The sequence below is a fragment of the Epinephelus fuscoguttatus genome, linkage group LG23 (genome assembly GCF_011397635.1).
Source record: "Epinephelus fuscoguttatus linkage group LG23, E.fuscoguttatus.final_Chr_v1".
NCBI classification, from domain to species: Eukaryota; Metazoa; Chordata; class Actinopteri; order Perciformes; family Serranidae; genus Epinephelus; species Epinephelus fuscoguttatus.
The window spans coordinates 15,209,450-15,235,877 of record NC_064774.1 but is presented as its reverse complement, the minus strand read 5'-3'; the positions used below and the strand labels follow the sequence as shown (position 1 = coordinate 15,235,877).

The 26,428-nt window shown below is 40.4% G+C and overlaps 1 protein-coding gene across 1 annotated transcript in view; it reads right to left on the bottom strand.

Annotated features, from left to right (window-relative positions):
• The window catches only part of LOC125884319 (uncharacterized), a 268,232-nt gene that overhangs the window by 194,809 nt on the left and 46,995 nt on the right, over positions 1–26,428 (bottom strand). The window contains exons 9-26 of the mRNA XM_049569217.1: positions 23,721–23,990; positions 22,794–23,066; positions 21,508–21,777; positions 20,116–20,412; positions 19,101–19,373; positions 18,603–18,902; positions 17,601–17,867; positions 16,897–17,139; positions 16,373–16,486; positions 15,726–15,741; positions 15,545–15,642; positions 13,632–13,688; positions 13,474–13,533; positions 11,413–11,475; positions 11,052–11,117; positions 10,907–10,912; positions 5,883–5,918; positions 5,461–5,730 (exon numbers count right to left, since the gene is read on the bottom strand). Of these exons, the coding sequence (XP_049425174.1) occupies positions 5,461–5,730; positions 5,883–5,918; positions 10,907–10,912; positions 11,052–11,117; positions 11,413–11,475; positions 13,474–13,533; positions 13,632–13,688; positions 15,545–15,642; positions 15,726–15,741; positions 16,373–16,486; positions 16,897–17,139; positions 17,601–17,867; positions 18,603–18,902; positions 19,101–19,373; positions 20,116–20,412; positions 21,508–21,777; positions 22,794–23,066; positions 23,721–23,990 (2,979 nt within the window). The remainder of the gene's footprint in view (positions 1–5,460; positions 5,731–5,882; positions 5,919–10,906; positions 10,913–11,051; positions 11,118–11,412; positions 11,476–13,473; positions 13,534–13,631; positions 13,689–15,544; positions 15,643–15,725; positions 15,742–16,372; positions 16,487–16,896; positions 17,140–17,600; positions 17,868–18,602; positions 18,903–19,100; positions 19,374–20,115; positions 20,413–21,507; positions 21,778–22,793; positions 23,067–23,720; positions 23,991–26,428) is intronic.

Genomic DNA, 26,428 nt, shown 5'->3' with positions numbered 1-26,428 from the left:
ACTAGAATACCCTTGGCCAAAAAGAGGCACGTTTGACATGGTGGTTTGTGAGAGTATGGAAACTAGAATAAGAGATTACAGCCCTAAAGACAAATCAGAGAAACGTCAAGAAAAGAGAGAATTAGAATTGAAACTTTTGAAGATGTTCACTACTTGAAAAAAAATCCAGACCGATATAATAATGAACATTATATGGCTCCAATCTTAATAAAGGGGACCCAGGGACATTATATGCCGTGGCAGACCTTCGATCTGACCGGCCTGGTCTCCAGACTCCCTGATATTCATGACGGGGCCTCAAGGTGGATCAGAGCCTTTGAGGAAGCTACCATTGGCAAATTGTTAGCTTCGGGGGATGTGAAGGCGGTGTGGGCTCAGACTATCGGAGTCTCGGCAATTGAGAGCATGCTGAAGCACAATGGGTGTGAGTGGATGATAAGTAACATGGCTGATGGAACTGAGTTTGATGCCTATTGTGGGAAACTGTGGGCAGCACTGAGGGGGGAGTACCCGACACGAGTTGACCCTAAAGCATTGCAAGGTGACCCTTTCACAGAGACTGATAATCCTGCGACATACATAAACAATCATTTGAAGAGATGGAGACAAGAGACTGAGCAAGACATCGGGCAGAGCCAGGTGCTAACGACTCTGTTCAGAGACTCTGAGTAACTGACGCGCTCCCCACCCCAGTCCAGAGCAAACTCAGAGACGTAGTCGCACTAGCAACAATGCCACACAGACAATTTTGTGACAATGTGATCCACGCAGTGGAGAGACACAGGAAAGATGAGCAGAGGATGAAGGAGCAGGATAGAGAAGTCCAGAGAAAACTAGTACAGCTACAACTAGGCGAGCTGCAGAGCAAGGGAAAGCTAACACCCTTCAAGCGCCAATTATGGCTGAAAAAACAAACCACATGCTAACGAACACACCCACCACACAGCCAACACAACTGCAACCACCCCCAGTTGTCAATATCTACGTGCAGCCATACACACAGCCATATCCACCACCTGGAGCATGTTGGCAGTGTGGGGAGCTTGGCCACAGAGCAGTAGCCTGTCCACAGTTGGGCCCCAGACCGGTAGAAGGGAGGGGGGATTCGGAGCCACTCGGAGAGGGGGAATGGCACCAGTGGTGTTCCTGGAACCTATGACTACTAAGACATTATACTAATACGAGAGGAAGCAGGTCAGGGCGAGCATAGTCTATAGCTCAAAAGAGGAGCAGCACAGGACGAAAAAGGTCTTTGGAGGTCCCATGAGGGACGTATAGTTGCATGGTTAACCATTTTGATCTGAGAAACCCACGGTGTTGCACACATTTATGTATAGACTATGTAGACATGATAAAATCTCTATATGGCAAACGATACATGCTGGTGGTAATTGATCACTTTAGCCAAGAACTGCAAATGGAACTGTCTGAATATCAATCAATCAATCAATCATCAATCAATTTTATTTATAAAGCCCAATATCACAAATCACAATTTGCCTCACAGGGCTTTACAGCATACGACATCCCTCTGTCCTTATGACCCTCACAGCGGATAAAGAAAAACTCCCCAAAAAAAACCCTTTAACGGGGGAAAAAAAAACGGTAGAAACCTCAGGAAGAGCAACTGAGGAGGGATCCCTCTTCCAGGACGGACAGACGTGCAATAGATGTCGTACAGAACAGATCAACATGATAAATTAACAGTAATCCATATGACACAGGGAGAGAGAGAGAGAGAGAGCGAGAGAGAGAGATGCAGGTAATGACAGTATCTTACAACAACATTAATGGAAGTAATAATATTATAGTTATAGTTCTGGCTACTGCGGTACAATATGTTGAAAGTATGTATTAATACCTGGCAGTATACATGTGTGACAATAATCATATGTGTATAATAACAGAAGAAGTATGACTAATGACTAATGATGGCAGCAGCAGCAGGAGGCATCTGGCAGGACCACGGCAGCAGCACAACCACACACGTCACGCTGTCCAGGCACCGCTGTGATATGAGTTAATCTGAGAGACAGTGGAGCACAAAGGCTCTGGAGAAGAAGCCGAGTTAGTGACATCCAGAATGGCCGGGTTAGCAAGATGCAGTAATAGAATACGAGAGAGAGAGAGAGAGAGAGAGAGAGAGAGAGAGAGAGAGAGAGAGAAGGAGAGACGGGGCCCGGTGTATTATAGGGGGGTCCTCCGGCAGACTAGGCCTAAGTCAGCCTAACTAGGGGCTGGTACAGGGCAAGCCTGAGCCAGCCCTAACTATAAGCTTTATCAAAGAGGAAAGTCTTAAGTCTAGTCTTAAATGTGGAGACGGTGTCTGCCTCCCGGACCGTAACAGGAAGATGATTCCACAGGAGAGGAGCCTGATAGCTAAAGGCTCTGGCTCCTGATCTACTTTGGAGACTTTAGGGACCACGAGTAACCCTGCTCTCAGAGCGCAGTGTTCTGGTGGGATAATATGGCACTATGAGCTCTCTAAGATATGACGGAGCTTGACCATTTAGAGCTTTATAAGTTAACAGTAGGATTTTAAATTCAATTCTGGATTTTACAGGGAGCCAGTGCAGAGAAGCTAAAAAAGGAGAGATATGATCTCGTTTATTAGTTCCTGTTAGTACACGTGCTGCTGCATTCTGAATTAGCTGGAGAGTTTTTAAGGACTTACTAGAGCTACCTGATAATAGAGAGTTACAATAATCCAGCCTTGAGGTAACAAAAGCGTGAACCAATTTTTCTGCATCTTTTCGGGTCAGGATAGGCCTAATTTTAAATATTACGCAGATGAAAAATGCAGTCCGTGAGGTTTGCTTTAAATGAGAATTAAAAGACAAATCTTGATCAAATGTTACTCCGAGGTTTCTTACGGTAGTGGCAGGGGCCAGAGCAATGCCATCTAGAGAAACTATGTCATCAGATAAAGAGTCTCTGAGTTGTTTGGGGCCAAGAACAATAACTTCAGTTTTGTCTGAATTTAACATCAGGAAATTGGTGCTCATCCAAGTTTTTATGTCTTTAAGGCAATTATGGAGTTTAGTTAATTGATTGCTTTCTTCTGGCTTCATTGATAAATACAACTGAGTATCATCCGCATAACAATGGAAATTTATAGAGTGATTTCTAATGATGTTACCTAAAGGAAGCATATATAGAGTAAACAGGATTGGTCCGAGCACAGAACCTTGCGGAACTCCAAAACAAACTTTAGTACGTAAGGATGGTTCATTGCGAACGTCAACAAATTGAAAACGATCAGATAAATAAGATTTAAACCAGCTTAGTGCTGAACCTTTTAAGCCAATTAAGTGATATATAAAACAAATAACTGCCTTCGATAGATCTATATATTTGCAGGAAAAGGTGAAGGAGCCAAAGGGCCGATCAGGAGGCCGAAAGACAGGTGGTGCCAGGCGATCAGGTGTATGTGAAGGTCTTCAGGAGAATGTGGCACGAGCCAAGAAGGGAAGGGCCATAGTGAGGGCGAATCCCACAACAGTCGAAGGAAACATGACGTGGTGTTTTCTGAACCATTGCACCAAGGCAACCTAGGGACAAAAGAGAATGCTCTAAGGAGCCCGAGTCAGACTCTGAAGACGAGGTGCACGAGACATCCGCTGGAGTCACAGACGCTCCAGGAAGCAACGCACAACTGTGTTCAAGATAAGTATGATGCAACCACAAAATTCCCAATTCACACTGTGTTGAAACCCATGCCAACATTCTCAGATAAGTCAGCCGTCTAGTCAGGAGCATGTTAAATGAATAACACTTCGCCTGATGGAACATTTCCTGTTGCTATGAATAAGCTGAAGCTTTGGAAGTTTAAAATGACTGAAAATGCTGGTAAGCATTAAGTGGGATGGGCTAAAGGAAATTTTTGGAAAATGGTGAGCCGTTTTGGCAAAGACAGGGATAATTATGCTGATAGTACTAATTTTGTTTTCCTTGTTGACATGTTGCATCGTGCCTATCCTGAAGAAATGGTGTGTGAGAGCAATGGACAAGGAGCTGAACCTTGTAACGGACATGCAAGGAGCACAAATGCTAAGTATGCTGACCCCTGAACATTGGGTGCGCAGAATTCTTCTGGCGCAGAGGGGGGAGGAAATACCAGATTTGTTCCCAATCCCTGATTATATAGACAATTCAAAGGACGAGGAGGAACTATGAGAGAGAATGATGAACAATGGCTGACACTCATATTCATTTTCTGCATTCATTTTTGTGTTTTGATTTTACAAGAGGAAGATGGACTCTGATTTCGATTTAGCAAGTTATGCATATTATCCCTGCAAAATGATTTCTGTGATTCCATTGTAATCCAATAAGTAAGTTGCATCTTATTGTTTGATGTATTTGATCAATCTGTTTAAGATTCATCTGCTAGGCTGCCTAACGGGAAGGGGCCATTGGGGGACTTTTCCTGGATTAAATAGCCGCCAGGTTTTTCGCCTCCATCAGCTGAATGTTGACAGATGATAAAATATGTTCAGTGTTTGATGTAATATCATATACTCATGCCAAGTTCATATATTACCATATCGTATGTTTTCTTATGCATCATCATATTCAAGTTTAAGAGTTTTGTACACAACCATATATTCATGTTAGTAAGGAACACTGGTTATAGTTACAGTGCCATATATCCTACTCATATTCATACCAGCATAGGCGTTCATTTACCATACATTATCCCTGCGAGTAATTTATGATAAAATCATAAAGAGGAGGGACTATGTAGAGGCAGATAATGTATCATTTTATACTAAAGGTGAAAAATAAGGTCAGTTACACAAGGTTTAGGAAGCAGCTAGTCAAATATCAGATTTGGCAGCAAAAAGGACCATTTTGATAATTTGAGTAGTTTGTGCGTAGGTCAAGCCTTGGGAGGTTAAATGAGGGAGAACGTTCTGGGTTAGGGTGATCTCACCGTTGGAACAGATGTGCCAAGTTTCGCAACAGGAACGGTTGTTTATGCCAGAGAGACAAAAAAGACAGGAAATATAGACGCACGAAGTCCAGCTTTAGGAACACACAAAGGAAATCGAGAGAACTTTAGATTCCCAGGGAATACGACCCAAGCGTGTTCACACACACACACACACACACACACACACACACACACACGCACACGCACATGAACGAGCAGACACCCCATTTGAAGGGTGATTGTTCAGGGCTGTTTCGCTGTTTCCATCTGTGATGCTGAGTTCTGCGATTACAGTAGCCCTGTTGCCTGTAACTTTTCTCTGTGGTTCTCCGAGTCTCTTCATTTCAATGTTTGCTGAAGCTGAGCATTTTCCTTACACTAGTTTATAAACAAGATTAATATTTATACACTATGTATTAGCACTATGCCAAACAGGGTGATCGTATCAACATGGCTGATAAAAATAAATATATAAATAAATGCTTATAGTGAACTTGGTCATGGTGGTAAAACTTATCACTTACCTGATACAGTTAGAGAGACTTTATTACTTTGTTTTCTTGAATATGCTGAGTGCTTGTGATCACCAATGCACTGGTATTCACCACTGTGGCCTGTAGATAGAGACTGTGATGTATATCTCTTATCTGAGCTGTAGCGGATAAATTCTTGACGATCCCTCTTGATTGTGTAATACCAGTCGGTGTCTTCTCCCACCCTCATGTCACATATGAAGGTAACAGACTCTCCGGTAAATAAAGTGGACCAGTTTGGTTCAATGGTCAGCACAGCATCTATAAAACCAACATAAGATGTGAAATGTCAATGTGTTTTCTCTTGACAAAACAGAACACAGAATTAGGATGAGATGAAAAGTGATACATTTGGTGGATATTTGTCTTCAGTGAACACATAAAGAGAAAGAAATAAAGAACTATATAATTACCTTGAGCATGTCCACAGTAGAGAAGTAGACTCAGGGCTAAAATAAAGTTTGAAACTTCATCAGAGATTATCAGACTGACAGAAACTATCAAATATAAAAGACACTCAGGCATTTAAAAAGTTGTATCTACTGTATGTACTCACAGAAAAACTGTGTGTGTAAAGACAAAAAAAAGAAGCTTGCAACATATGAACATATGAAGAAAAATAAGGAACTGTGAAGAAACAGAAGATGCATCACATATAAATACTGGATCGTAAGTTTCCTCCGACTTCTTCTTCTGAGTTTATGTGGTTTGTACTTCGTTCCCTTTTACACGACGCTCACACAACTGCACTGGTTTGACTGAGGCGTATTTTTGCCCATAGATGTATATATGTTTTATTAAACAGAATTATATCATCTCATAATGGAAAGAGATAAACATTTAAATTTCCTTCCTGATATAGATATGATCATCCTGTGGGCTACTGCTGCCTCTCAAAGGGTCAATAATTCTTAGTGCTACTATGACGCCTGCTGTATAAAATAGTTCAAGTCAAGAAGAATGAATGAATAATGAATAAACTGCCTACCTGTCCACAGCGTACAGTTTCAAGTGGACAGCTGACATTACAGGTGTCACACTCACGTCTTTAATCCATGGGTTCTCTCACCACGCTGGAAAAATTCCTTCTTCAAAAAATGTTCTTTCTTCAGCTCAAATCAAAAAGTTGAACGGCAGTACTGCAGAGAAAAGTATTCCATCGCTCTAGAACAGAAACTTTAAAAGTCATCCCTTTATGGTGAAATTCTGGTTTCAACTTCAGTCACAACATCACCCACAGGAAGTGAACACACTCAAGCAGAACAGAAATAGTCTCATCATCGGAAGCGAACATGACGAGAGCCGAAGCCCTGCCCCCTCTGACAGTTAACTGTGTGCCAATAGCAAGGACTCATGTGAGACACTGTTTAATGCTTCAAATAACAAAAATTGATTTGTCCTGTTTAAGATAATTGTTCACATTGTGCTCTCTAGTCTAGCAGCAGATGCACGTTTAGTTCAAAGGGGAACACCCCTTAATTAATAACTCCAATATGTTACTTCCAAGGCCTAGGAAAGTTCAATGAATATTTGTGAACATGAGCTACTCTCTCTCATAATTTTGTTTGATTGAATATTACTTAAAAAGTTTTTTTTTTATAGTGTAGATTTCTGTGTTTCCCTGGCACAAAGAGGGGGAATAAATAACAACAAAAACAAAATAAACACCAATATAAAAAAACTGATATTGGCTCCTGAATAAATTGTCATTTTAAATATAGGCCTACAACTTCAAAGTCGTGCATCCCGACAACAAGTAAAGGCAAAAATGACCAAAAAAAATCCTTTGATGCTGTGATTCAGTAAGGCCAAATCAAACAATACAAATAAAATAATAACAATAAACCATAATTTTGGAGAAAGAAGAAACTGGCAGCACAAATTTTACAACACATCAAAAGACAAAATAACCATGTCAGTAATGAACACAGCTCTCTGTGTGTCTGTGCTATGGTGCAACCTCATTAAGGAAAAAAAAGGAGAAAGTGGAGGAGGAATTTCCATGTAGAATACACAGTATTTCATAATGTGTAACAGCACAATTCAGTTATTGCCACATCTGTGAGATGGAAGTATGTTATACAGAAATGACACACAATACTGATTGATATTCATGTACTAAATATGAAAAACTTAATTAGAAATATGCCAGAGTTTAAAAGGCCATAGATGTGTTTAAGATTTAACAATTTAAAACTCTGGTGACACCCAGTGGTAGTTAGTAGTAACTACCCAAGGTGACTTGGATAAACTGAGCTGCTGACCTGTTGTTACCTCCAGTATAATGATAGGACACATTTCAATACAAACTTTGAGCATGACTGTTGTAAATGACTGACCTGCAGTTCCTATATTCACATCAGAGTAAAGACAACTCTCCTCTGGTTCATGGCGTTTCCCTGTTAAGATGATCACATTAATCCTTTAAATAAAATATTTCACTTCAGGACAAAACATAAACTATATTCTAGTTATTCTGTGTATCTGGAGTACTCACCCTTCCTTCCAAAGTTTTTAAGCTCAATCGATGAATAGGTGACATCCTGGGATTCAGCTGTATCTAAAAAATACAAAAAAAATACAAATACGATTGATAGTTCAGAGGGAACACCCTATTGTTTCCATGATTATGCTACATTGTAAACGACTTTTCATGACAGAAAGCATGAGATCACGGATATAAGCAGCCGAAATGAGTTTCCTCAGTGGGGTGGCTGGGCTCAGCCTTAGAGATAGCGTGAGGAGCACAGACATCCGGAGGGAGCTCAGAGTAGTAGTCAGTTGAGTGGGTTTGGGGATCTGATCAGGATGCTTCCTGGGCGCCTCCCGTTAGAGGTGGTCCGGGCGCATCCCATTGGTAGAAGGCCCCTGCCTCCTCAAAGCTATAAATCAGTGACAATTTCAGCAATCCAGTTTTTGGATTTGGGAGAGTTGTTTATGTTTACTAATATTTCTGGACTGTCTGAGACCGTAGGAATGACATATGGATTTTTAAAATAGGTGTACTTCCCCTCCCTAACGACTTGCGCAAGTTGTATGGCAATAAAGTATTGAATCTTGAAATCTTTAAAATGCACGCATAGACCCACAGGAACATATAGAAAGACAAATAGTTTACAGAGCAGATATATTTATGCTGTAACAGACCCAGAAAATTCAATATAATAATAAGTAATACATCATTTACTGTATAATAAGCGTCAAATTCGTTCAAGCATCAAAGTCACATTTAACTGCAACAGGATGCAGGGCAATTTTTCTCTTTACCATTCTTAGCTTGACCTTAATTCTGGCGGGTAATGTGACACAAAAACAGAAGATACATGTCAGGACTCGTGCAACACAGCCTCATTAAACTGTAATAGCTTTAACTAATGTTTTCCATCATTTTGTAATTGTCCAATTCCAGGCTTTTCTGTGGCCGCTGGGCTGAAAGCTAAAATATACCACAATACACTCAGTGGTATCTCATCATGAAGATACTTTTGTTTGTTCTGTGTCTGATATCTGCCTTTACCTTAATGTGATATAGGTGAACTGAATTTGAATAAATGGAGCCACACAGCAACATGTCTTTGCTGAGCAGATGTCTCAGTAACTCTAGATAATCCACAGATCACAGAACAGTTCTGGTTGGAACTCTTTTAACCAAAGAAATAGTTCCTGAAAACCAACACCAAGTCCACTTTATGGCTTTTGCCAAGATTGATAGTGTCAGACGGCTAATATGGGATCTTTATCCAGTTCAGAAGTCCAGTTAATAAATTAATAAATAAATAAATAAATAAATAAGCTTTTAACTTTATTGATGCACAGAATACTAAAAAAAATATATTAAAAACGAAAAATATCAAATCCATTAAGGTGAAAATAAAATATGTACAGCAGTTATAAATATACTTTTAAGACAAAGGGAAAACATGTACATGTAATAAGATATGTTGCTTGATAGCAAATTGTTACATACTGTATATTAAAATAATTTTTAATGACCATCCTGGATCTATCTGATCTAACTCTATAAAAGATGCTGACTTTAAAGCTGTACTATCAGAAGCTCAAATATACTTGTGCTGCTCTTTGGAATAGATTGGATTCAAAGTTTCATACAAAAAAATTAAATGACAAAATGACTGTACAAAATAAAGATAATGCAGTGCATTAATATTAAATGAGAATAAGCATCAATAGTCTTGTGCTCATGCTCAGACTAATTAAATCCACAAGTTAAGCACAGACGCTTCCAGTCGCCTCTCTGTCAGCGTGTTGGTGGTGCTTTTTGTGGTTAACTTTGGACGATGATGGCGTGTGGCTGCGAGTCTCTCATCAGGATGATGAGCATCAACTCACCAGTCTGTAAACTCTCCTCTGCTAGCTAGCTGCTAGCTAGCCAGGTCAAGGTTCTCAAATGTAAACATCAGTAAACATCGAGGAAAAGATGGAGAATGAGCGCCAGCCAAACTAGCATCCTGCTAGCCATTGTACAGATGCTGGAAATAAACTGGACGACCTCTGTGACGCATCAGTTTTCAAGGATATCAAGATGTTCACCAAAACTTGGCCAGCGCCATTTCACCAGGTGACTCTTATTCTGTTCGCCAATTGTGATAGAGCAGAAGACTCAGGCAAGAGAAGGAGAGGAGGTGTGTGTTCCATGGTGAACAAAGACTGGTGTGTCAGTGGGACTGTGAGCTGCTGTCCCCATCCTGCTGTGGATCACTGCCGACAGTGTTCAGGAGGAGTGACCATGCAGCTGTCTTGTTGAGGCCAGGATGTGTGGACGGTGAAATTATTCCACAACCAGAAACCATGGATTACCAGAACCATCCGGAAACATGCACAATTATAAAGCAGCAGCCAACAATGTAAGAAGACGCAAAAAGGACTAAATTACAGTGCACAAGGTAAAGGAGCCGATGGGATCACGTTTCACTGGAGATGTACTAATTTTGAATGGAATGATGGGATTTTTTTTATCTACCAACAAATTCACTGCACAAAATACTGAGCATGTGTAATATGTGGATAGCAGTGTGCCCACAATAATTTTCTAAAATGCTTGAGAGCATTTTTATACAGGCGGCACGGTGGCGCAGTGGTTGGCCCTGTTGCCTCACAGCAAAAAGGTTCCAGGGTGGAGGGTTTGGTCCGGGTGGGGCAGCCCTACTGTGTGGAGTTTGCATGTTCTCCCCGTGTCAGTGTGGGTTTTCTCCAGGTACTCCAGCTTCCTCCCACAGTCCAAAGACATGCAGGTTAATTGGTGACTCTAAATTGTCCGTAGGTGTGAATGTGAGTGTGAATGGTTGTCTGTCTCTATGTGTCAGCCCTGTGATAGTCTGGTGACCTGTCCAGGGTGTATGTCAGCTGGGATAGGCTCCAGCCCCCTCGTGACCCCTAACAGGATAAAAAATATGGAAATGAAGAATGACCTCTCCTTACAGACCTGGAAGAGAAGCAAAACAACAAAACAAATCATTATTCAAGATGCAATAGTGCTCTCTGACATATTAATCTGACTTATATCCATTTAACAATCTGCTGAATAATCATTTAAGTGTGCACATCATGTGGTGCATTATTACCAAGAGCGGTTCCTGGTTTAACTTCAGAATAAACAGCTTCATCAGTTGCTGGGGCAGTTGATTTTCCTATAAATGGAGAGGTTCAGTTTAATTAATAATATGTACAGTATGTAGCGTAATAATGTTTTTACAGATTTTACTCATATTTACAGTAAACAGTTCTTAAACCATGCATACATGTAAAAAATAAATGAAATGTGCATTACTAATAATAAGCTTAATAAGAAATATAGAGAATAGATAATATAAACATCTATGACTTTAAACAGACTAAACTCATGCTGCATACTGTACACTGCTCTCTGCACAAGACCAACATGTTGGACAATAACAACTGAAGGTGAAAGCAGACTTTCCTCACCTTTGTTTTTCTTGGCTTTACCTTTGTTGTGCTGGGTGACTTGGGCATACGTCACATTGTCATCTAAAACACAAGCTAGATTTCAGGATTTGTTTGCTCAGCTGACATATTCTGTGCCGTACGGCTAAATGGATGAATGGACAGGTAGAATGGAAATAAAAGAAATGTGTGGGGTTTTTTTCAGTTAATGTATCTTTTGTTTTTTAGCTGGCCTTCTTTAAGTTTGGTCTGGTTCAAAACCCTTTAGTGCTGGGGTGACCTCTAGCTCACTAAGTAGATTGTGCACCCCAAACAGGCCGAGTCCTTTGCAGCGGCATCAGTTTTGCACAAGCTAAAAAGCAAGGTTTGAAATTAGCAGCCAAAAACTTAAATCACTAAGCAGATGCAAGAAGAATACAATGACTGTTTGGCAAATGGGCTCTGGGAATCTCACTCCCGGCACCCAGGGAACAATAGAAAACTTGTTAAGCACAAACAGAGATCGTCCTCAGGACACCTTCAGCATGAAATGATGCAGTAAAGTCACTGTCAACGCCTCAGAGGAAGCACCCAATTCTTTCCATTATAACGCTACATCGTGAACAACTAATCATGACCGAAAAAATGAGATCACGGATACAAGCAGCCAAAATGAGTTTCATCTGAAGGGTGGCAGGGCTCAGCCTTAGAGATAAGGTAAGGAGCTCAGAGTAGAGCCACTGCTTCTTTGCGTTTAAAGGGGTCAGTTGAGGAGATTTGGGCATCTGATCAGGATGCCTCCTGGGCGCCTCCAGTTAGAGGTGTTTCGGCATGTTCCACTAGTAAGAGGCCCCGGGGCAGACCCAGAACACATATCTCATCTGGCCTGCTAACGCTTTTAGGGGGAGGAGGAGGAGCTGTAAAGCGTCGCTGGGGAGAGGGACGTCTGGGGTGCTTTGCTTGGCCTACTGCCCCATCGACCCAGCCTGGGAGAAAATGTATGTAGGGACGGATAATTCATGTTAAAACCAGCAAGAGATGAGCAACAGCAACAGCTCACGGAGGCTGCAATGAGTTATACTGTGATGCGTTCGAGCTCAATTCAGTAAAAACGAGTATGGGACGAAGGTAAGTTATAATATTCTCATGATATGTTAACTATAATCTTGTAAAATGTAGTTTCTCATTTAAAACTTGAAAAGAACATGAAATTTGTTATTTGCAAAGTAATATAAAATAGATGTTACAGAGGGAATTATGATATATATTGCACATATATACATTTTTCATGTAAAAGGTTATGTCAGTGGTTGTGTCATAATTTTGTTTGATTGAATATTACTTAAAAAGTTATTTTTTTATAGTGTAGATTTCTGTGTTTCCCTGGCACAAAGAGGGGGAATAAATAACAACAAAAACAAAATAAACAGCAATATAAAAAATACTGATATTGGCTCCTGAATAAATTGTCATTTTAAATATAGGCCTACAACTTCAAAGTCGGTGCATCCCGACAATAAATAAAGACAAAAAATAACCAAAAAAATTCTTTGATGCTGTGATTCAGTAAGGCCAAATCAAACAATACAAATAAAATCATAACAATAAACCATAATTTTAGAGAAAGAAGAAACTGGCAGCACAAATTTTACAACACATCAAAAGACAAAATAACCATGTCAGTAATGAACACAGCTCTCTGTGTGTCTGTGCTATGGTGCAACCTCATTAAGGAAAAAAAAGGAGAAAGTGGAGGAGGAATTTCCATGTAGAATACACAGTATTTCATAATGTGTAACAGCACAATTCAGTTATTGCCACATCTGTGAGATGGAAGTGTGTTATACAGAAATGACACACAATACTGATTGATATTCATGTACTAAATATGAAAAACTTAATTAGAAAGATGCCAGAGTTTAAAAGGCCATAGATGTGTTTAAGATTTAACAATTTAAAACTCTGGTGACACCCAGTGGTAGTTAGTGGTAACTACCCAAGGTGACTTGGATAAATTGAGCTGCTGACCTGTTTTTACCTCCAGTATAATGATAGGACACATTTCAATACAAACTTTGAGCATGACTGTTGTAAATGACTGACCTGCAGTTCCTATATTCACATCAGAGTAAAGACAACTCTCCTCTGGTTCATGGTGTTTCCCTGTTAAGATGATCACATTAATCCTTTAAATAAAATATTTCACTTCAGGACAAAACATAAACTATATTCTAGTTATTCTGTGTATCTGGAGTACTCACCCTTCCTTCCAAAGTTTTTAAGTTCAATCGATGAATAGGTGACATCCTGGGATTCAGCTGTGTGTGAAAAATACACATTTTTTGAGTTCTGTCACTCACAATTAATCCCCTGAAAAGCCATTTTGCACAAATGCGATGCAAAAATCTGCATGACAGCTATTCACACCAGGCCAGTGTGAATTATCTGCAGAGCTCTTAAAAAAAACAAACAAACAAACTCCACCCCAAAAAAAAAAATTCCAACAGAAAATGTTATCTCGAAAACAAATGCAGTTACTGTCCATAAAGAAACATGAGTACCTTGTTCCTCTGGGGGGATTAGCCCTCACTAACATCCTCATATCACTGCTGTATGGAACACTATATAATCCCAACCAGGGAAGACGAACTGTTTGATTGTTTCAGTCGTCCAATTACATTATTCCACACACAGTGGGCTTCGGGTTGTTTCGGACAGTGACCCTCATATAACGTCAGCAAGCGCATAACAGCTACATTAGCATCTTCATCTTACCCTGGTTGAAGCCAAGAACAAAGTAAGAAGACATTCTCTCTTTTGGCAGCAAGCTAGCTCTGACCTGAAGGTCTGACGTCATTTGGAACAAAGGATTTCATTGGTCAAACATCTTTTTGCAAGCAAACTTCTGAAATTGAGATCTGTCTGAATATTTTTTGTCCCCACTCGTTGTTACAAAGATCAGTTTTTGTAAATGTCCATGCAAATTCTATAGACAAAAATCCATGCTTGGTGTGAAAGAGCTTTAAATCATGCAGTTACTGCATTTCTTACTGCCACTGGGACAACTCTATGTCTAAGTAAATGGTATAATCTTCTTATATTTAGATTTCAATTCTAGTGTGATTTGCTCTGAGTATGAACTGGATTATCTCGTGCTCACTACACAAGGCTTTCGAGACTTCATTCAGGTAAGTGTCACTTTCCCTGTCTTAATCAACAATTGGATCTTATTTGGGTTGACGTTATATCATCTAGAAACAAGATTTCAAATTAATAACTTATTTGAGTAATTTGATCTTGTTTTGATCATTCTTGTAGCTGCACATCCCGACTTACTCAAAGAAATATTATCAGTGAAAAATCAAATCGCACCAGCCAAATTTTAAGCAAAAGAAAAGCTCATGTCTAAAATGTTTTCACCTAAATGTGACTGGGCATATTTGCAGTGTTACTAAATAACATGACAAAGAGTGCAGAGCATCAACCGGACGTTCATATCCCCCAGATCCAAATCTGATCGAGCATCCGTGGGACATGCCAGAACCTCACCTCACAACTGACAGGTCTCGAAAGGATCCACCGCCAACGCCCCAGTGCCAGACTCCAAAGCCCCCCGCCAGAGGTCCCGTATCCATGCCTTGACATGTCAGAGCCAAGTCCAATCCAAAAAGACCCCACTGTGGATAAGGGGTACCTCTGGGGCACCGGCACGCCCCACGAATACTCAATCAGAATTTGGAGGCCAGGTTGATGCGTTGAGCTCTCTGTCACGTTCTTCAGGCCACTCCTGACCAGTTTTTCCAGTGAGGCATGGCGTATTGCTCTGCATGGGGGTCCACTGCCATCAAGGTATATTGTTGCCATTTGTGGGGTGTACTAGGTCTACAGCGGTGTTTGGGTGGGTGCTGCGTGTCAAGTGGTATCCACATGAATGTCAGGAGACAAAAGTTTCCCAGCAGAACACTGCATTGTAACAAGATGATTAATGTTTTTCACTTCCCCTGCCAGTGGTTTTAATGTTTTGGCTGATCAGTGTATACTGTACCATTTCCAGTGTCTTCAGAGCCTTTAATTGATTCACAGAGATGAGCGTCTATTTTCATTGCATGATACCATAATTAAACATCCTTAAATGTTTTTAAAGTGTGTGTATCAAATCAAGATGTGTCCTTACCACGGAAAGGAGAGGGATCTTCATTCTGTTGAGCCTCATTCTGGTTGACCATGTGACCTGTAGCAGAGCCCCGATTGGTGCTCTCAGACTGGACTGGCCTACAACATGCAGATAATAAATTTACAGAGGAACATGGCATGTATTTCCTGTTATAATCAAAATAAGATAATGTTGTACCAACCTGATAAAGCATGAATCTGTAAATAAGACATTTGTTGTTAGATGGTTTTGTATTTTAAGTTGTCATACTGCCATTCTGTCATGAGATCACACAACCCAATCACAAGAAAATATGTTGGCATTGTATGTTTCTGAAAACCACACATTACATCTGTATGTTATTATGTAGCAGATACATTAAAACTTTACGCATCTTACAATGCTGTGGTTGATGTGTGGTTTTGTTCAGGCACACAACCCACTAGGGTACGGTAAGAAAAGATCGGGTTTGGCTGAAATTACCCATGTTCAGTGGCACAAAAGCAGCTGGAAACATGGCCTTGGGTCGCCAAAAAACACCCATGTTTAACCATAACCAACCATTGTTCATCGCCGACAGAGGTCTGCAGCTTGGCAGCCATCTCGCCTACAGTAGGTATCACATCATCCACCATTCCTTCCACCTCCCACTGACAGAGCCAGCTCACATACACAGTCCACAGTCACTTTGGAAATGTTGATTTGATTCATGTGAAACATACAAATGCAATGTATCTGAGGGTGGCAAAAATGTACAATGCCAACAATTTCTTCTGGCGACTGGGCTGGATCAGAACACATCTGTGTGTCCGAACAATTAAATCATAACTCATGTAATAAAGGTCTCACCTTTGGACCGTCTGTAGCAATACAAAAGGAGCAGAAGAATAACAAGTACAATTCCAAAAACCAGCCCAATAATCACCGGTACAGGAAATGAGGAGCTTTCAGGCCTGGAGACTCCTGTAATAAATAAAAACTGTTAATAAATGTAAACAGCAGCTTCTGAATGTACATACATTTTGATAAAGATGAGTCATGTCACATGACACCAAAGTAAAGACTAAACATACATTTACAAATCCAGAAGTATAAACAACACACATGCACGTACACACACAACATTAATGTCAATGTCACTCACATTTTGATTTACAAGTAAACACTTACAGTATTATATATACAAGAAACATGCCAGAATACAGTGTGAACTTAGCCATTCACAGTAAACCAAGACTAGCACAACAATTGATGCAGACTTTCTTCAGCTCAAAAAGAACTGAATCCAACAGGTGGAATCAGCTGAAACTTATGATGACTCAAAGTATTGACATTTGACATAAAAGTGCAGTACATATTTCAATCCTACTCACCTTTAACTGACATCCAACTCTGTGCTGACACTTTTTGTGAGTATTCACACTTGTAAAAGCCTTCATCTGACTTTGACACTGCAGAGATATTTAGCTCCCTTCTGGTGTCATTTTGAATGAGTTTGTCATTTCGATAGAAAAACACCTTGGAAGCAAATGTTTTTCTTTTTATTCTGCAGCTAAGACTAACAGAATCTCCCTCGGTCACAGGACGGACAGGGCTCACCAGGATAATATCTTTACCTGTAAAACAGACACAGGATGAGGTTAAACAACAGGTGTCATTCACTAACATGAAAACTCCCCCCACAGTGTATTTTGGCATTTTTATATTTCATATTTTTCTCAGTCATTTCCTGACGATGTTCATTAACAACACTGTTCAACAAATATCTGATGACAAATCATTTTGTGCTGAAAACAAGTACATGACATATGACTATAGTAAAAGCTAGTGATGGCCAAATGAGGCCTCATGAACCACTGTCTTTCTGAAGCCACTAGATGGCGCTGTCTGTTCAACAAAGGTTTGAAAGCACACTTCATTGAAGTCCTTCAGTCTTTATCTTTAAACCAAGAGCGCCATCTGGTGGGGTCAGAAAATAAAGAAAATAGTTCACGAGGCTTCATTTGGCCATCATTAGTAAAAGCTGCATAATGGGATGTTTAAATTACTTCAAAAAGAAAATGTAACAAAACCATACTTGATATAGTGATGTTGACTGCGTTGCTGAACTCTCCTGATCCAGACTCACACCAGTACACTGCATTACTGGGCTGGTAACGCTTTATGCTGCATGTGGAGCCAGTCATTGTCCCCCAGTTTTGGCAGAATAATATGTTGCCAGATTCAGTTAACTTCTTCACTCTCCACTCAGTAGAGTTTCCTTCACAGTTCAGTGAGACAGAGTCAGTGGTGAAGTGTTGAACTCTGTCTGGACTCACCGTGAGAGACGCAGATGAATGAACATCTGAAAAACATGTAACAAGGGGTCAAACCATGCACAGTGACTTAAAGATTAAGATCCTATTATGTAAATATTCCTTTGCAGTATTTTTATTGTTGGGGATAAATTCAAACATTATCATTTGAACATATTTTGAACGCTAGAAAATTAAGTTACAACAGCAGCTGCTGTCTAAAAGCTGGCAGGTAAAAATAGGCAGTTTCCCACTCTACAAAGATACAGGGAGCAAGTATTTCATAATAAAACATGTTGCTGCATTCTCTTTTGTCTTATCTGGCTCTCTCTGTTTACCCTGTCCATTTAGCGTGCTGACTTTTTTGGTTTTTCTTTGCCTGAATTTGCGAGTTCCCCAAGTACACATGTCCTGCCTGTTGTGTAAGAAAAATAGTAAGTATAAGATGAGCTGAAATATCCAAAGTAAAAGTTACAGCTAAAATCTTATCTCGTTGGTGTTTTTATGCTATCAGATTAATTACAAAAGGAAACGGAGGTAAGGACTGAAGGAAACAAGGTAATTTCACCTGAGCCCATAAGTAAAATCACCCAGTAAGATGGAAAGCATAAAGTCTGGCTTGATGCAAGCGAGAGAGGAAAGATCATAAGGTCACCACAGGTAATTAGTTGTCAACGTAGGTGTTACTTTTCAAGATACTGTATGTAGGTTACAACAAAAACATGAACCAAGGCGAATACATAACAGATGCTTCTTTAGATAAGGACCAACAGAAACAAGCCTACCTCCAGACCAGACAAACTTAGGTCCACTGTAATGAGTATAATACACTGGATCTCCTCTTCCAGCTCTGCACACATATCCTGCTGTGTGTGTCTGTCCATCAACAATGTAGGAATCCTGTTCAGTCCCATGGATGCTGCCAGGTATCAGCTCATAGCTGTAGGAGTTGTCTGACAGTTTGGGAACAGCCTTATACCAGAAGAACCTCCATCCTGCAGATGGATGTTCAACACTGCAGTTCAGAGTTACTGAGGCTCCAGGACTCAGCCATAATGGAGACACAGTGAGGACAGGCCGAGGTTCTGTTGGAAAGTGATTTCACAGGAAAAAAAAACTGTTGTGATGTACTGACGGTGACATGCACTGCTTGTATCCTACATGTCCTCTTGAAATATATGAAACAAATGTGAGGATGCACCATCATAAAAGTAAACAAAATTACATTCAAAATATTTTTAAACATTCAGTAAAATAAAAATGACTGATGACATGTGACTTACTGGAAGATACACTCAATCTGAAAGCATCACTCCACTCTGTTGAAGACATTTCACCTCTCACTCTGCCCCTGCACTTGTAGTCTCCTCTGTCTGATGTCGATGCATATCCAATCATGTATTCGCTTTGTTTTCGAAGTGTGTTTGAGCTGGGTATCCACTCATACTCCCACTCATTGTCTCCTCTGTTCTTTATTTCACATGTCAGTGTGATCATCTCTCCAAAGCATATCTCAGGCCAGTTTGGATGCAGAGTCACTACAGGCCTGTTTGTGACTGTTCAGGATGAAGAATTTAAGTAAGGACACAAAAATGACAAACGTTAAATCTACATACAAACAACAGGGACCATATTTAAGCAACCTAAAGCACATGGTATAAAGTTCATGGCGTGAGGGCATTTATGACGTGTCCAGCCAGACTTTTCCAAGTTAAACAGTGCATAATCTGTGTGCAAAATAAGGCACAAAGGGAAAGGGGGTTGTTTTTAATTTCCTGATCAGTCATAGGTGTGGTATGGGTGTCACATTAATTCAATCAGAGTGCCATCTCTTATTCTGTTTACGTGCTATTTACATGGCAGATTCAGCACACTGCTGCTCAGAGTAATGCAGTAAAAGCAGTAATGTCACTGGTCCTAGTGCGTAAATGTGCACCACAGAGTGTATGCACGTTGTAAACCCGACTGTGTAGGTGCCCTTTAAATAGTGGGAAAATACTGCACCATTCTGACTTTAGACCAGGTTCCTGTTGGTCTGTGTTGCAGTCTTTTTCTGCAGCCTCAAACGAGCAAAACTCCAGCCATGTGCCTGACCACAACTTATTTCAGGACCTACATGGCCATGGGTGCAAGTGCATTTGTGACTTACAAAATGTGGGTGCTGGCCATGGAAATAACAGTGTTGTCATTCTGAAACTATCAATGACATGTGCACTGTAATGAGCTGTGCACTGCTTTGTGCTGGATGTAAGATAAGGCCCAATGCCTTTAACTGTTTTAGACAAATATCAAACTCACGTATTTTGTTGATAAGGATTGAATCACTGTTCTCTGTGTAGTAAACAGGGTCCCCTCTTCCTCCTCTGCACCAGTAGAGTCCTCCCTGTGAGACACGTATTTGTCCATCTGAGAGGACGACAACATCCTGTGTGGTCAGAGGTTCAGAGGTTTTCTCTCCTCTGTACCAGAAGTATTTCCAATCAGATGATGATGATGATGATGATGATGATGGGTTCACAGAGCAGATCAGGGTCACACTGCCCCCTACAGGAATGTCTCTGTTGTCAGCAGTCAGTCTGGCCCATGGTCTGTATGCTGTTTTCATTTAGAACACAGAAATAGAAATGTTAGTTATCGTCCATTTTTCTAGCATTTGTTTATGTGCTGTTCAGTTGAGATCAGAGACATATAAAGGTCATTACTGTTCCTGTGAATGAACCCAATGAAATTACCCTGATGAAAATGTATACTTAATAAATTTCACCCATTGTTGGAGATGATAAACTAACTGTAGCATGGTTAGGACTGCCACGATTAGTCGACTAATCGATGACTAATCGACTATTAAAATAATCGGTGACTATTTTAGTAGTCGACTAATCGGTTTGAGTCATTTTTCATAGAAAAGTACTATAAAAGTGCCCCAAAATACTCTTATTGCAGCTTCTTACGTTCAGATATTGGCAGCTTTACACACTCTCCCGTGACAGTGAACTAAAACCCTTTGGCGTGAGTACGAAACAAGACATTAGATAACGTAATTTTGGGGTTTGGGCGAGACAGACCGACATTTTTCAACATTTTAACACATTTTTCGATGAAATGATGAGTCGACTAATTGAAGAAATAATCGACAGATTAGTCGACAATGAAAATAATCGTTAGTGGTAGCCCTAAGCATGGCCACAGGAAAGTCATTGATTTTTTATTGTAAGTACATTTCGAGTGCCATATTGTAAATTGAATGAACATTCCTTTTAAGCTGTTTTTATACACACAAAACAGTTGTGATGAAGGGCCAAGTTGAACACTTTCACTTTGTTCTTTGTTTTCTCAAAGACATCTGTATAATGGATACTATGTATTTATCCATCACCTGTACCCACTTATCCTTCTGCAGGGTCGCAGGAAGCTGGAGCCGATCCAAGCTGACATGAGGCGAGAGCAAGGGTTCACCCTGGACAGGTTGCCAGTCTATCACAGGTCTAACACATCACACAAATAACCACTCACACCAACACCTACAGGCAATGAAGACTAGTCAGTTAAAGTGAATAATCTTAACTAATCTAACTGCCAGTTACTGGGGGAACAGAGTTAAACTGCATCATGGTTTCACCCTGTAAGTTACTTTATATTCTTTGTTCATTCTTGTACTTTTCCCTGTGAATTATTGATGGTTCTACTTACACAAGACTTTTAATGTGATGACATCACTCCACTGTGTAAAAGAATAGGCGTCTCTTCTACCCATACATCTGTATTCTCCACTGTGATACCCAGCAGCACTGCTAATAATGTAATCTTTTCCTGCTGGACGTGTGTATCGGCTGGTTGTTCTCCATTCATATGTCCACCCAGTGTCTCCACCTCCCTGGATCTCACATCTCAGAGTCATCTTCTCACCACTGAATATCTGAGGCCAGTTGGGTTGAAGGGTCACAGTGGCTTTGTTGGAAACTGTTCACATCAAAAATACACAGTTAGGATACAAACAGGATTAAAAACTACACTGATAACATGTAACTGTTTTCCACTACAACTGTTATGGTTCTTATGTTAATGCATTTTGTTATATTTTACAGCAAAATTCAAAATATAATAAAATACAAATACAACTCAACATCTAGAACAGTAATCTTACAAATACTAAAATACTCAGAGGCCAGTAAAGTGTCATGTAGTGTCACTGTAACACCAGCAGCTGCTGCTCAGGGCCCTGTGATGTTATCTACATGGCAGATTTGGCAAACTGGAGAAGTGAGCTGGTTTCTGCTGAGAGTAATACAGTCAGAGCAGTGATGTCACTGCAGCAAATACTGTGGAGCATTTAAGCAGCACAACTCAAAACTATAGTTATAAACTTAACAGAGGAAACAAAACTAAACTTTTAGTTTCTAATAGTCAAAGAAGTTAAGCTGCTTGTTGTGTGTAAATGTGCACAGCCTCTCTCTTAAAGGGGAGTCAGACAGCAGCTCTGCAGCTCTGCACTGCTCTCTGCTATGCTCACATTTTAGAGAATGTCATTAATATGTAACTCATTAATGTTGTATTATTCACCCACCCACAACCCATCAACTTGCTCCTGTGTGTGTACCAACCAGTGTAGGCAGGTTGTGAACCCATCTATGTAGGCTCATCTTACTATCTGATTAATGTGCACTTTAAATAGCATGAAAATACAGCGCCATTCTGACTTTAGACCAGCTGTTTGTTGGTTAATGACACAATCGCTTTCTGCTGCCTTAAAATAACAACATGCCAGGCCTCACACCTTATTTTAGCACCTACACACACACACAGATGGGCACAACTTATACAACGTGGTAACTGGCTGTGAAAATGACATCTGTGTTGGTCTGACACTGCAGAGACATTTGCACTGTGCCCTGCTTTGCACCTGGTGTAAGATAAGACCCTGTGTCTTTAACTGTTTTAGACAAATGCCAAACTCACTTATTTTGTTGATAGGATTGAACCGCTGTACTCTGTGTAGTAAACAGGGTCCCCTCTTCCTCCTCTGCACCAGTAGAGTCCTCCCTGTGAGACACTGATTTGTCCATCTGAGAGGAAGACATAATCTTGTGAGGCCAGAGGTTCAGAGGTTTTATCTCCTCTGTACCACAAGTATTTCCAACCAGATGATGATGATGATGATGATGATGGGTTCACAGAGCAGGTCAGGGTCACACTGCCCCCTACAGGAATGTCTCTCTTGTCAGCAGTCAGTCTGGCCTGTGGTCTGGATGCTATTTTCATTTAGAACAAAGAAATAAAAATGATAATTATTGTCCATTTTTCTAGCATTGTTTATGTGCTGTTCAGTTGAGAACAGAGACATCTAAAGGTCATTATTATTCCTGTGAATGAACCCAATTAATATACTTTGATGAAAAATACCAAAAATACATGATGAACTTCACCCATTCTTGGAGGTGAAACTAAGTGTAGCCTGGCCACAGAAAACACATTACAGTCACTTTTTTTTATTTTAATCTGTTTAACCATTCACACCAACACCTACAGGCAATGTAGACTAGTCAATAAAGAGAATAATCTAAACTAATCTGACTGCCAGTTAACCTAACCTGTGAGTTAACTATGTTCACACCCAGAACCTTCTCCCTGTGGAGGAACAGTGTTAAACTGCATCATGGTTTCACCCTGTAAGTTTCTTGATATTCTTCATTCAGTCCTGTATATTTCCCTGTTGCATTTAAAAGCTACAGTACTCAGATTACTGGCTCCTTTTCAGTCATTTGGCTCTCACACTAGAAAACAAATATAATTTCTTACTGCATGACTTAAAGTGAGCTACATAATTGAATGAAAAAAAGGAAAGTGTTTTCTGTTGACTCCTTTCAATAACATTTCAAATATGGATGAAAGATGGTCCAACTTACACAAGACTTCCAGTGCAATGGTATCACTCCACTGTGTTGAGGAATAGGAGTCTCTTCTACCTCTACAGTTGTATTGTCCCCTGTGGTTCTCAGTAGCACTGTCAATGGTGTATTCTTTTTGAGCTGGAGGTGTGTTTGGGCTGGTTGTACTCCATTCATATGTCCACCCAGTGTCTCCACCTCCCTGGATCTCACATCTCAGAGTCATCTTCTCACCACTGAATATCTGAGGCCAGTTGGGTTGAAGGGTCACAGTGGCTTTGCTGGAAACTGTTCACATCAAAAATACACAGTTAGAATACAAACAGGATTAAAAACTACACAGATAACATATTATTGTTTGCTACAATCTTTACTGTACTTGTGTTAATGCATGTTGTTCTCCAATGTGTCTACATACAAACTGAATAAGTTCAAACAAAAAGCCCTTTCTTGCCATGACACAGAATGTTATGCATTTGTCAAACTTGTCAAAAAAAATAAACGCGAGCATATAACTCCTGTGCTCTCTTCACTTCTCTGGCTTCTGGTTAGGTACAGGATTGATTTCAAGATTCAAGATTTAATTGTTTCTAAGTCTCTGAATGGGCTAGCTCTGGAAAACCTATCTGACCTTGTTGAGTTGCGTCGGCCCTCCAGAGCCCTCAGATCAGTGGATCAGATGGGCTTGGATGTTCCTCAATCACTATTAAAAACTAGAGGAGATCGAGCCTTTGCAGTCGTGGCTCCCACTCTGTGGAACACATTACCATTGACTGTGCGGACTGCGAATAGCCTCTCCACTTTTAAATCACTGCTTAAGACTCACTTGTTCACTTTGGCCTTTGGTTGAGTACAGTCACCTCTATTTGGTCTTTTACCTTTGTTATATTTCACTGTATAAATGTTTTTGTGTGTTGATGTTCCTGCTTATTTTAACTGTAAAGCACTTTGGTTGGCCGTTGGCTGTTTTAAAGGTGCTATATAAATAAAAAGCTGACATTGACAAACTTCATCAAATGGGAACTGATTTTTTTTTCAACCTGGGCCCTATTTTCTGATCTACTTTTGTCTAAATGAGTGATAGGATGTTCAGTATGTGACATTCCTCCAGTACGAACCTAGGGCTGACCTGCCTGCAGCCCGTGAGCATGTGCTATATTAAATAATAGGACACTCAGACAGCGTCAAACAACGTCAAAATACATCCACTAAAAGTGCATTTTTTCCACACAGATAGGCTCAGACTGTTGGTATAATTATCCGACAACATAACGGAAAGGAGAAATGAATGTCTGTGTTTACTTTTGTTGTAGCAAGTGAAAACACTTCCTCTGCCAGCTCCCTCTCTCTCTCCTCGTCCCTCTTCAATGAGCTCTGCGTCCGTGTACATCTGTGTACTCCGTGTTCAAATAAATACGGGCGGTCATCAAATTCAAATAGCTCATCCAGATCCAGTTGGTCAAGTAACTTCCTGCAACAACTCAAGTCTCACGAGACCGACTGCCGGAAAACACCATAGACTGTATAGTAAAACACCAAAGAAGAAGAAGAAGAAGAAGAAGAGTCTCACGAGACATGAGATTTCAGAGCTAGACTTTCACTCTGAGTGTTTTGACTTGCCACAACAAACGTGTCCAAATTTTTACCCGATTTTGACCAACGGGATCTGGATGGACCGTATTTATTTGAACACGAACGTACACGGACGCAGAACTCATTGAAACTGAAGAGCCGACGAGGAGAGAGAGGGAGCAGTGTTACTTCGGTAGCACATATACTAAAATTGCAACAGGCAGAGGAACATGTCTGAATCCAGCTAATGGTAAACACAGACAGACGTTCATTTCTCCTTTCCGTTATGTTGTCGGATAATTATACTAACAATCCGAGCCTATCTGTGTGAAAAAAATGCACTTTTAGTGGACGTATTTTGGCGTTGTTTGACGCTGTCTGAGTGCCCTATTATTAATATAGCGCGTGCTCACAAGCTGCAGGCAGGTCAGCCCTAACCGTACTGGAGGAATGTCACATATTGAACATCCTATCACTCATTTAGACAAAAGTAGATCAGAAAATAGGGCCTAGGTTGAAAAAAACGTTAGTTCCCCGTTAACACTAGCATCATTTATTCATTAGGGTTCCTCTTTTTCTTCCAACTAAAAATAGCTCTCTTACACACCAGGGTTTCTGCCAGTGTGCTGCATGGCAGACAGCCCGTCCAGCCTAAGCATTTCAGAATTTTATTTATAACATGAATTTTTAAGATGTTTTTTTAAATTGCAGGAGCCTGAAGAGTAAAGTAAACACCCTGCTAGCGTTACAATGAATGGCGGCATAAAACCCAACTAAGCCAAGTCACAACTCAAGTCAGAGAGGTATAAGCTTGCTGCTACAATAACTATCTCCTTCGCCAGAGAGAGGTCAACTCCAGCTGGCTGAGGCATGCAGATAGCAGAAGGAAGGGAGAACGCCAGCTGACATCAGCACCCAAATGACAGGCTCATAGCCACAGTCTACATCTGCTGAGTCAGACTAACTAACATTAGACGTTTTGATGTCAATGGTAACGTAACTAACACGTCAGCAACCAAAGTTTGTATTTACAGTGAGTGAGCTGACAATTGACTTTAGTGATACATGTCCATCACATTGTGTCCTTAGCAACATGCTGCTCCTCTTCCCACAACAGCTGCATCTTGTCCAGTGGATGCACCAGCTGGCAAGGT